General features: G+C 38.4%; 2 protein-coding genes across 9 annotated transcripts in view; one reads left to right on the top strand and one right to left on the bottom strand.

The window, feature by feature from the left end:
• The window catches only part of AP4S1 (adaptor related protein complex 4 subunit sigma 1), an 89,196-nt gene that overhangs the window by 56,131 nt on the left and 20,875 nt on the right, over nucleotides 1-12,190 (top strand). For 3 of the 5 annotated variants that reach the window (XM_032624395.1, XM_032624396.1, XM_032624394.1), the window contains one exon: nucleotides 6,767-7,358. The exons of 1 other annotated variant lie outside the window; for it this stretch is intronic. In XM_032624395.1, coding sequence (XP_032480286.1) covers nucleotides 6,767-6,895 — 129 coding nt within the window. In that variant the 3' untranslated portion in view covers nucleotides 6,896-7,358. Of the gene's footprint in view, nucleotides 1-6,766; nucleotides 7,359-12,190 lie in introns of those variants that run through there. One more of the 5 variants, XM_032624397.1, reaches the window with a different exon arrangement.
• The window catches only part of HECTD1 (HECT domain E3 ubiquitin protein ligase 1), a 93,509-nt gene continuing 88,789 nt past the window's right edge, over nucleotides 7,471-12,190 (bottom strand). For 3 of the 4 annotated variants that reach the window (XM_032624373.1, XM_032624372.1, XM_032624371.1), the window contains exons 42-43: nucleotides 11,067-11,211; nucleotides 9,284-10,955 (exon numbers count right to left, since the gene is read on the bottom strand). In XM_032624373.1, the coding sequence (XP_032480264.1) occupies nucleotides 10,818-10,955; nucleotides 11,067-11,211 (283 nt within the window). In that variant the 3' untranslated portion in view covers nucleotides 9,284-10,817. Of the gene's footprint in view, nucleotides 10,956-11,066; nucleotides 11,212-12,190 lie in introns of all 4 variants that reach the window. The other variant, XM_032624369.1, reaches the window with a different exon arrangement.

Genomic DNA, 12,190 nt, shown 5'->3' on the forward strand with positions numbered 1-12,190 from the left:
TCTCTATGTATAGTATCATGTCATCTGCAAACAGTGACAGCTTTACTTCTTCTTTTCCGATTTGGATTCCTTTTATTTCCTTTTCTTCTCTGATTGCTGTGGCAAAAACTTCCAAAACTATGTTGAATAAGAGTGGTGAGAGTGGGCAACCTTGTCTTGTTCCTGATCTTAGTGGAAATGCTTTCAGTTTTTCACCATTGAGGATGATGTTTGCTGTGGGCTTGTCATATATGGCTTTTATTATGTTTAGGAAAGTTCCCTCTATGCCTACTTTCTGGAGGGTTTTTATCATAAATGGGTGTTGAATTTTGTCGAAAGCTTTCTCTGCATCTATTGAGATGATCATATGGTTTTTCTCCTTCAATTTGTTAATATAGTTTATCACATTGATAGATTTGCGTATATTGAAGAATCCTTGCATTCCTGGAATAAACCCCACTTGATCATGGTGTATGATCCTTTTAATGTGCTGTTGGATTCTGTTTGCTAGTATTTTGTTGAGGATTTTTGCATCTATGTTCATCAGTGATATTGGCCTGTAGTTTTCTTTCTTTGTGACATCCTTGTCTGGTTTTGGTATCAAGGTGATGGTGGCTTCGTAGAAGGAATTTGGGAGTGTTCCTCCCTCTGCTATATTTTGGAAGAGTTTGAGAAGGATAGGTGTTAGCTCTTCTCTAAACGTTTGATAGAATTCACCTGTGAAGCCATCTGGTCCTGGGCTTTTGTTTGTTGGAAGGTTTTTAATCACAGTTTCAATTTCAGTGCTTGTGATTGGTCTGTTCATATTTTCTATTTCTTCCTGATTCAGTCTTGGCAGGTTGTGCATTTCTAAGAATTTGTCCATTTCTTCCAGATTGTCCATTTTATTGGCATAGAGTTGCTTGTAGTAATCTCTCATGATTTTTTTTATTTCTGCAGTGTCAGTTGTTACTTCTCCTTTTTCATTTCTAATTCTATTGATTTGAGTCTTCTCCCTTTTTTTCTTGATGAGTCTGGCTAGTGGTTTATCTATTTTGTTTATCTTCTCAAAGAACCAGCTTTTAGTTTTATTGATCTTTGCTATTGTTTCCTTCATTTCTTTTTCATTTATTTCTGATCTGATTTTTATGATTTCTTTCCTTCTGCTAGCTTTGGGGTTTTTTTGTTCTTCTTTCTCTAATTGCTTGAGGTGCAAGGTTAGGTTGTTTATTCGAGATGTTTCCTGCTTCTTAAGGTGGGCTTGTATTGCTATAAACTTCCCCCTTAGAACTGCTTTTGCTGCATCCCATAGGTTTTGGGTCGTTGTGTCTCCATTGTCATTTGTTTCTAGGTATTTTTTTATTTCCTCTTTGATTTCTTCAGTGATCACTTCATTATTAAGTAGTGTATTGTTTAGCCTCCATGTGTTTGTATTTTTTACAGATCTTTTCCTGTAATTGATATCTAGTCTCATGGCGTTGTGGTCGGAAAAGATACTTGATACAATTTCAGTTTTCTTAAATTTACCAAGGCTTGATTTGTGACCCAAGATATGATCTATCCTGGAGAATGTTCCATGAGCACTTGAGAAAAATGTGTATTCTGTTGTTTTTGGATGGAGTGTCCTATAAATATCAATTAAGTCCATCTTGTTTAATGTATCATTTAAAGCTTGTGTTTCCTTATTTATTTTCATTTTGGATGATCTGTCCATGGGTGAAAGTGGGGTGTTAAAGTCCCCTACTATGAATGTGTTACTGTTGATCTCCCCTTTTATGGTTGTTAGTATTTGCCTTATGTATTGAGGTGCTCCTATGTTGGGTGCATAAATATTTACAATTGTTATATCTTCTTCTTGGATCGATCCCTTGATCATTATGTAGTGTCCTTCTTTGTCCCTTTTAATAGTCCTTATTTTAAAGTCTATTTTGTCTGATATGAGAATTGCTACTCCAGCTTTCTTTTGGTTTCCATTTGCATGGAATATCTTTTTCCATCCCCTTACTTTCAGTCTGTATGTGTCTCTAGTTCTGAAGTGGGTCTCTTGTAGACAGCATATATAAGGGTCTTGTTTTTGTATCCATTCAGCCAATCTGTGTCTTTTGGTGGGAGCATTTAGTCCATTTACATTTAAGGTAATTATTGATATGTATGTTCCTATTTCCATTTTATATACTGTTTTGGGTTCGCTACTATAGGTCATTTCCTTCTCTTGTGTTTCGTGTCTAGAGAAGTTCCTTTAGCATTTGTTGTAAAGCTGGTTTGGTGGTGCTGAACTCTCTCAGCTTTTGCTTGTCTGTAAAGGTTTTAATTTCTCCATCAAATGTGAATGAGATCCTTGCTGGGTAGAGTAGTCTTGGTTTCAGGCTATTCTCCTTCATCACTTTCAGTATGTCCTGCCACTCCCTTCTGGCTTGTAGGGTTTCTGCTGAGAGATCAGCTGTTAACCTTATGGGGATTCCCTTGTGTGTTATTTGTTGTTTTTCCCTTGCTGCTTTTAATATGCTTTCTTTGTATTTAATTTTTGACAGTTTGATTAATATGTGTCTTGGCGTGTTTCTCCTTGTATTTATCCTGTATGGGACCCTCTGTGCTTCCTGGACTTGATTAACTATTTCCTTTCCCATATTAGGGAAGTTTTCAACTATAATCTCTTCAAATATTTTCTCAGTCCCTTTCTTTCTTTCTTCTTCTTCTGGAACCCCTATAATTCGAATGTTGGTGCGTTTCATGTTGTCCCAGAGGTCTCTGAGACTGTCCTCAGTTCTTTTCATTCTTTTTTCTTTATTCTGCTCTGCAGTAGTTATTTCCACTACTTTATCTTCCAGGTCACTTATCCGTTCTTCTGCCTCAGTTATTCTGCTATTGATCCTATCTAGAGTGATTTTAATTTCATTTATTGCATTGTTCATCGTTGCTTGTTTCATCTTTAGTTCTTGTAGGTCCTTGTTAACTGTTTCTTGCATTTTGTCCATTCTACTTCCAAGATTTCGGATCATCCTTACTATCATTATTCTGAATTCTTTTTCAGGTAGATTGCCTATTTCCTCTTCATTTGTTAGGTCTGGTGGGTTTTTATCTTGCTCCTTCATCTGCTGTGTGTTTTTCTGTCTTCTCATTTTGCTTATCTTACTGTGTTTGGGGTCTCCTTTTTGCAGGCTGCAGGTTCGTAGTTCCCGTTGTTTTTGATGTCTGTCTCCAGTGGCTAAGGTTGTTTCAGTGGGTTGTGTAGGCTTCCTGGTGGAGGGGACTAGTGCCTGTGTTGTGCTGGATGAGGCTGGATCTTGTCTCTCTAGTGGGCAGGTTCACGTCTGGTGGTGTGTTTTGGGGTGTCTGTGGCCTTATTATGATTTTAGGCAGCCTCTCTGCTAATGGGTGGGGTTGTGTTCCTGTTTTGCTAGTTGTTTGGCATAGGTTGTCCAGCACTGTGGCTTGCTGGTCGTTGAGTGAAGCTGGGTGCTGGTGTTAAGATGGAGGTCTCTGGGAGATTTCCGCTGTTTAATATTATGTGGAGCTGGGAGGTCTCTTGTTGACCAGTGTCCTGAAGTTGGCTCTCCTACCTCAGAGGCAGAGCCCTGACTCCTGGCTGGAGCACCAAGAGCCTTTCATCCACACGGCTCAGAATAAAAGGGAGAAAAAGTAGAGAGAATTAGTAGAAGTATGAGGAAAGAAAGAAGGAAAGGAGGACAGGAAGGAAGGAAGAAAGAAGCAAAGAAGGAAAGAAAGGAGGGAGGGGGGGGAGGGAGGGAGGAAGGAAGGAAGGAGGGAAAGAAGGAAAAAAAGACAGAAAGAAAGATGATACAGTAAAAATAAAATAAAGTATAATATAGTTATTGAATTAAAAAATATTTAGAAAAAAAAAGGGACGGATAGAACCTTAGGACAAATGTTGGAAGCAAAGCTATACAGAGAAAATCTTTCACAGAAGCATACACATACACCTTCACAAAAAGAGGTAAAGGGGGAAAAATCATAAATCCTGCTCCCTGAGACCACCTCCTCAATTTGGGGTGATTCGTTGTCTAAAGGAGGGAGGGAAGGAAGGAAAGAAAGAAAGAACGAAGGTAAAGTATAATAAAGTTATTACAATTAAACTTAATTATTAAGAAAAAGAATTTTTTAAAAAAAGTCATGGACGGATATAGCCCTAGGACAAATGGTGGAAGCTAGAGTATACAGACTAGATGTCACACAGGAGCATACACGTACACCTTCACAAAAAGAGGAAAAGGGAAAAAAATCATAGATCTCGATCCTAAATTCCCCCTCTTCAATTTGGGATCATTCCTTGTCTATTCAGGTATTCCACAGATGCAGGGTATATCAAGTTGATTGTGGAGCTTTAATCCGCTGCTTCTGTGGCTGCTGGGAGAGATTTCCCTTTCTCTTCTTTGTTTTCACAGCTCTCAGGAGCTCAGCTTTGGATTTGGCCCTGCCTCTGCGTGTAGGTCGCTGGAGGGCGTCTGTTTTTTCGCTCAGACAGGACGGGGTTAAAGGAGCCGCTGATTCGGGGCCTCCGGCTCACTCAGGCCGGGGGTTGGGGGATGGGGGAAGGAGGGGCACTGCGTGCGGGGCCGGCCTGCGGGCGGCAGAGGCAGCGTGACGTTGCGGCAGAGGCCGGCGTGACGTTGCACCAGCCTGAGACCCGCCGTGCGTACTCCCGGGGAAGTTGTCCCTGGATCCCGGGAACCTGGCAGTGGCGGGCTGCACAGGCTCCGCGGAAGAGGGGTGTGGAGAGTGACCTGTGCTCGCACACAGGCCCCTTGGTGGCGGCAGCAGCAGCCTTAGCGTCTCCCGCCCGTCTCTGGGGTCCGCGGTTTTAGCCGCGGCTCGCGCCCGTCTCTGGGGTTTGCGCTTTCAGCCGCGGCTCGCGCCCGTCTCGGGGGCTCGCGCCCTCAGCCGCGGCTCGCGCCCGTCGGAAAAGAATATTTTAAAACAGAATGTATATATATGTGTATAACTGAATCACTTTGCTGTAATGCCCACAACACTGTAAATCAACTATACTTAAAACAAAACAAAAAACCTTGACACCAAAAAAAAAAAAAAAAAAAAAGGGCACTAGGCTTTCATTGCCTTTAGTGAATACAACAGGGGGATCCTACAGGGCATTTTTTTCATGCAGTCACCTGTGCTTCCCAGCTCTGCCTTCCTTTATACCTGGCTGTCATTCCTACCTTGTTCTGGCTTCTGGGTCTAGTGAAGAGGATTAAGTCAAGCGCCTAATATTCCAGTCCCAATTTGGCCATGGACAAAGCAATCATCCATCTAATTGGAAGATATTATTAATAGGTATAACAGAGTAAAGCTTTTTTTTTTCTGGGTCACTTTAGGACAGTCCCCATGGGCTCCTGAAAAAGTTTATTCTGCTGGAGAACTATTTGCACAGAGCTTAATGAGGTATTAACACAGAGCCTAATAGAAACTGAAAAGTCATTCACAGGATTGTCTCATTCTCTATAGATGTACTTTACTAGACAAATACAATAGACTTGAACGTCTGGAATTATTGGGAAGAAAAATCAGGTGGTAATGGCTCATTTTACAAAGATTCACTAATTATGAACTCCCATAGTGCATTTAATCACTCACTTGTTGAATGAAGTTTGTCTATTTGAAACAATCCGTCAGCTGTTTTTTGTTTTGTTCTGTTTTTTTCTAAACAGACCAGGATTGTGCTCTTTAGTGATGGAAACTTTAGTAAAGCATAGAATTTAGAAACGTTCAACCATTATCATCTTCACTCTCAAGAGTTTCTCTCTTCCAGAACAGGTCAGTTCTCTCTTCCAGTTCAATTTCACAAAAGAAAAGTTAGGTACTCAAATGAAGGGACTATTGGAGGAAGGACTTGGCTCTAATTAGCTAGACATCATAGTCTAACAGTGTTTTCTTCTTCTCCCATGCCCTGTACTAACTTTCCAATAAGAACGTCAGTAATCTAAAGTGGCTCCATAATTCTCAAATGAGTATTTTTAGAATGCTCCATTTATAAGAGGTACTCTCTTGAAAATCGGAATTTTTATCTCCTTGGGAATTAAGTCAGCATTGCCTTTTCTTCATTCATTTCTCCTCGTGGTTATTTTTTTCTTTTAGCCTGTCTGACACAAAAGATGCTCAAGGTGCAGTATTGTAAAGGCATTTGTTTTGGGGTGGAGGTTTGAGGGTGGAGGGAGGATGTATACTCAGCAGCCTCAGGCCTCTCCCGGGAAGTCTGGAAGCAGAGCAGTTAAGCCCAAACTTTCGGTTTAAATTCCAGCTCTGACAACTACTAGCTATGTGACTGTAGGCAATGGCTTTGCGCCTGTTTGTTCCTGTGTAAAATGAGGATAATGTTAGCATGTACATCACCGAGTCGTAGAGAAGACTGAAATAATACATGTAAAATACTCAACACAATGCCTGGAACATAATGAGGATTCAATAAGTCATGGCTATTACTGTTGTTATTATTGTCTGGGAAGACCTTGTTCTTGAGGTCAGGTCACACTCTTACCAAAATTTACTTGCTTTGTTCTCCAGCTCTTAGTAGAGATTCCGTCTCACTCTGGCTAAAAGGTATAGCTGTTCCATTTCTATGTCTATTGTCCAGTTAGTTAGCCTAGCCAAGGTGAAATTAGGTATATATGTGTATATGAAGGTAATAATTTCTAATATAAATACCAATTTTAATTTCAGGAATTCTGTTTAAAAAAAAACAAAACCTTCATGCTTAGACTAACTTACACTGGAAAAATTCCAGGCAAAGTTATAAGTTATTATTTACTGAATGTTAACATTTTTATAACTAATTTCCTTAATATGACCCTAGATAATGTTTAATTTGGATAAAGTACACATCATTTTGGATGAGATGGTGTTAAATGGCTGCATTGTGGAGACGAATCGGGCAAGAATTCTTGCCCCTTTACTAATTCTTGATAAGATGTCAGACAGTTGAAAACAGAAAGGCTCTGCCAGACAACATCGACTTACAGGAAATGAGGACACCATGGAATACCTCTCAGCATCACTAGCCCAAAAGATTCTGGAAGACCAAACACTGCAAAATGGGCTGTCCTTCCAAAAACATTTAAAATAGGTGTTTCCCACAGTTCCTAAACGGAAAACAAAACTTTATTTTAAAACATGATGCACAAAGAAAATGTTTCTCTAAACGGAGACAAGTTTTATTTTCTGAACGTAAGCATTTTTTTCTCACTTGTTTAGATTTTGTGGAGTACTGAGGGAAACTCTTTTGGTCTCTGCCTCCCTTTGCAAAGGGATAAATTCAGGAACAGCATCATGGGGTGGGAAGAAAATGCGGCACCTCTCTATTGGCCAATAAACTTTTAAAATTGACTTGAACATGCAGAGCACTTTGAATAATACTGTTTTCTGAATGCTATCTTTTTCTTTAAAAAGTCAAAATGTGTGTACCTAATGAAAATTGCAGAATCAAATATTCTTTGCCAGTTTCTAAAAGCCTGATATCCATTTTATGGGTACTTGGCAATTACAAAGACATCATGTAATTAACTCTATAGAGAATGTTACTACCTAATAATGAATCGCTAAGACAACCATTATAGCTATCCTATATGCCATATTGTAAAGAGTTAGTCTTATTAGTAAACTTATTTGCAAATGAAATTTAGTTCGAAGTTTAAAAATAGAATGCAAGAGAATATCTCTGTTCAGGTTGCCATGAAATGACTCCGTCTTCCCCTCCCTTTTATTCCTTCAACCCCTTCTCCTGGAATGTGTTGAAGCAAAGAAAACTGCTAAGTCACTATAGAAGAGCAATGCTCTGATCCTCCCAAACCTTTCTGTATATATGCTTTTGCTTCGTAACAGCAGGAGATACAGAGCTGTCTTAAGTAAAAGCATGTTCATGTTAGCGTAGGAGGGCAAGTACATTGGAGGACACAAATATAGTCTTGATACCTGAAGACATTGTGCCATCCTATGGAATTCCAAGAGTTCTTTCACCTACAACACTCTGTCCTCCAAAAGAGGACGTAAATGGGCATTCTAGGCAGTAATTCATTCAGTACTGTTTGATTTCTCTCCCTGTCTTGTGTGTGTGTGTATATAAGAGGGATTTTGTTTAAATTCTCTATGTGTTTCTAAAACTTCACTTACATATTTCAAAGTTTGCATCTACCAGGCAACCAATCAATAATGGACTCCAAAAGCAAACCTTAGTTGTTTTGGACTCATTCAGGAAGGCAGAGGAAAGGCTTCTGACCTGCCAGAACAGTGAATGGCATGCATTAAGTAGCCAAGGTCTGGGGAAAGCCCAGTCTAGATCAAAGTGCTTTGGAGGTCTTTCTGAGACATAATTAGTTGGGAAACACTGGCCTAGTTGGTAGGCACTTAATCAGTAGCACATTCGGGTAACTGCTGAAACTGGTACACCAGAAGTAACTAGGGAGTGAATAAAATTAATTTTGGGGTCACACCAAAATAGCATTCAAATAACATCTTGGCACAGATTTTAGTACCTTGAGAGAATAACGATTAAAAAAAATACTAGGTAGATACCACTGGAAAAAATACTCCAGAGGCTAGTGTATGTGAAGACCCAAGTAGATGTCTCACAGTACTTGACTTATACACGAAGTGAACTCTAATGTGACACTCTGTTGTGTGACAGGCTGTGTCATCATCTCACTTCAGGTTTATTGCTGAACTGTGACTACCAGCTTTATGTGATTTTCAGACTCATGAAATTTATGTCTCAGACTGGTCAGCTTTACCTTGTTCTTGGACTTTTAGTTCTACAGGAAGATTCCTGACATTTCAGAGTTACTCACTGTATAAGACTCATCGACTTTACCTGCTGTAGCAACATGCTAGACCAGGATTCAGCAAACCTTTTCTGCAAAGGACCAGGCAGTAAATATTCTAGGCTTCGTGGCCCATATGGTCTTTGCTGTAACTACTCAGTTCTGCCACTGTAGTGCAAAAAAGAGCCATAGATAATACATAAATAAGTCAGCATGGCTGTGTTCTAATAAAACTTTATTTCTTTATGGATACAAATCAGAATTTCATAAAATTTTCACTTAAGATATTATTTTTATTTTTTTCAACCACTTAAAAATTTAAAAACCATGTTTAGTTCATGGGCCATACAAATGCAAATGGCAGGCCACAGTTTGCTGACCCCTGTGCTAGAATAGTCTTGGTAAAAGCTGGCTACTGACAGACATTTTAGAGACTTAAATAATACACATAAACTGGATAGTAATTCTACTGCTAGTGTAAAGTTCTAGTCATGCATCCATGTATTGAGACAATCACCACCACTGTTTTCTGGATTAAAGCATAGGTCATACGTTTAAATATTGCTATTATGTTTTATTTTAACTTTTATTCTCGCAGAGAACTGTGAAGCTAACAATAAGGTAAAGTAAATGCTGCCTCTGATTACATAGTCACAACATTCTCATGCAGAGAACAGAAACACTACTCAAATGATTGACTGCAATGGGAGAAATCTCTTCTAATGTAGAAAGGGAACGTACCTTTTAAACACGTAAATTGTGGGCAATTCCAAAAAATGCTTTTCACGCCTATAAAAGCCATTTGGCTAAATCAGACCTAGTGACATTTCTTTTACCTAGATGCATAGATATGATAAGTCACAGGAAAATGGAAATATAGCCCCTTTTCAAAACCAGGAAATAGCATTATCCCAGTGGTTTCTTTTCACACTAACACAACATTCAAAAATCATTCTTGGATCTTAGACTTAAACGTCGCTGAAGATACAATGGTAAGTAGCACATTTGGTGTTTAAGAAATTAACACAAATAACTTGGCTATTTTTACCTGAAGAATACTTTAAAGACAGAACACAAGAGTTGGATCACAAGCATGTGAACATATATTTCTCCTAGCTTTCCAGTTTCAGTAAGTGTATTTACACAGAAAAATACATTTCTTCACGTAGTAATTTCAAAAAACTATATATCTCAATGATTCAAAATGAAAAGTATACAGTTAAGCTCTTAGGTCTGATGGCTGCAGTGAAACAGTCACATGACACAGTTTTGTACGCTGCAAACATTTTAATGATTATTGTTGAGAATACATTTTGGAAATTTTTTTACTTCAAACTGCAACAAGTTAAATAAATGTTTATAATATACAAAGAAAATACAACCAAAAGTAAAACTTGCTTTAAGTGTGCCTTGCACCTAAACCAGTGTTTTCTCCCCCCCCTTAATATATCTTTATTTTTGAACTGCACAAACACACTTAAGAATTTGAACTTTATAGTATGGCATTTAGGAAATAAAAATATACTCCCCACCTCAAAGAAATAAAAAGGCTGTGCATGATTATATGCCAAACAAAAGAGGGAACACTAGATATACTCTGATAGTGCAGGCATCATTAAAAAGGAAAAGAAAAAGCTTGAGATGCTCATTAACTCTCTATGTTTTAAGGAAGCAGGATTTTTGACCAAGTAGCTTAAAAGCCAGCAAAACAGGCATCAGTGATGGCAACTGTAGTGTATGAAGTATGAAATGACAAACTTTACACAAATACACTGTTAGAAATTTACCAATGAACACTGAAGATCTGAGAAGCTGCTCTTTGGAACAGTCAAGTAGGACCACCTAATTCCAGTCACATGAGCCCTTGTAGCAACACAAAGTGTTCTGTGCTATATACTTGCTGGCTGGATAGTTAAAGGATTTGTTTTGTCATTAGCAGCTAACGAACTTATTCCATGTGTTCTTAAAGCCTTAATGGTGGAAAAAAGGCAAGTGTCATTAGCATGGAGGATCATATACTTCTCTGCACACAAACACAAGAGGCTTCACTAGAATTTTAAGTCTCTGATGTCTCCCATTGCACTTCAAAGCTCAGTTGAGATGAAAGCCTTTCTCCATTGTAGCAGCTAGCAGGCGCTCTCTCATGATCTCCTCCGAAGAGTATTCCGGCAACTTCAGATAATGTACACATGTATTCACTGATGGGTAGCTTGCATCAGTAGCATCAACCTACAGAAACAGAAGTGAAAATAACAGAAGACCATGACTTTAAATATGTATTTCTTTCAATCCTTAAGTATCTTAATTCCATTTAGATTCCCCAGTAGCTAGAGTTTGTACCTTGCGTACAACTGTGAGCCTAGGATGCAAGTTAGCCAGTCCACCTGGGGGTAGAGTTGAACAACCAGTGGTAAACTGCAGGAATGCCTTCCTCTCATCTGAAGACATGCCACATAAAACCCTCACAAACCTAAGGAAACCTGGGCTAAAAGAAGAAAAATAAAGTTATATTGATTTGATAGCTGATTTAAATGAAAAATACTACCATTACTGTATAAGCCAGCAATAACCCTAAAAACGAATATCCGCATGTTGGAAGAACAACACTGTCTAGAGACTCTTGGGTAAGTATGAAATGAGCTGATACAAACTACTTGAAAAATACCCTTCAAAGACTGATACAGACAGACTGAAACACTGATGGAGTATAGGAATCAAATATGCAACAAAGGCAGCAAATCAGAAAAGCTCAAGATGCACATGCATAATTCACCCAAATATGGCTAAACTAGCAACAGGGATCTGAAATAATACATTTTTGTTACAGTGAAATAAAGTATCACTATATGCTACAACATGGATGAATTCATAATTATAATATTAAATAAAAGAAACCAGACCTTAGAGAATACATACTGCATGATTTCATTTACTAAAGTTGAAAAAGCAAGCAAAATTAATCAATGGGAATAGTGATTTAATGACTAGAAAAGAATAAGATGGGGACGGAGACTTCTAGAGTTGTTTCTTGTTCTGGGTACCAATTATACAGGTGTGTCCATTTTGTGAAAATTCTCCAGGATGTATGTGCAATTTGTGTACTTCTCTGTTATGCTTCAATAAAAACTTTACTTAAAAAAAAAAGCGACATATACAATGTCATTTAAGTTTAAAATAATAATACTTTCTCATTAACATCACTTTGAAAACTTTAAAAAAAAATACAGGGCTTACTTACAGTCTTAAAAAATGTCAGTGGTATGAAAGAAAAAACATCCGAGGAACTGTTGATTAAAACCATATCACAACTAAATACAATTTCCTGACGGGGGAGAATGGGAGTGAAGTGAGTGCTATTAAAGACATCGCTGGAATCATCAACAAAGCTGGAATGTAGACTATAGATTAGCTAATAGTATGGAATCACAAATTTGCTAACTAGTATGGCTACGTGGGAGTATGGC

Source organism: Phocoena sinus, chromosome 2, assembly GCF_008692025.1.
Source record: "Phocoena sinus isolate mPhoSin1 chromosome 2, mPhoSin1.pri, whole genome shotgun sequence".
NCBI lineage: Eukaryota > Metazoa > Chordata > Mammalia > Artiodactyla > Phocoenidae > Phocoena > Phocoena sinus.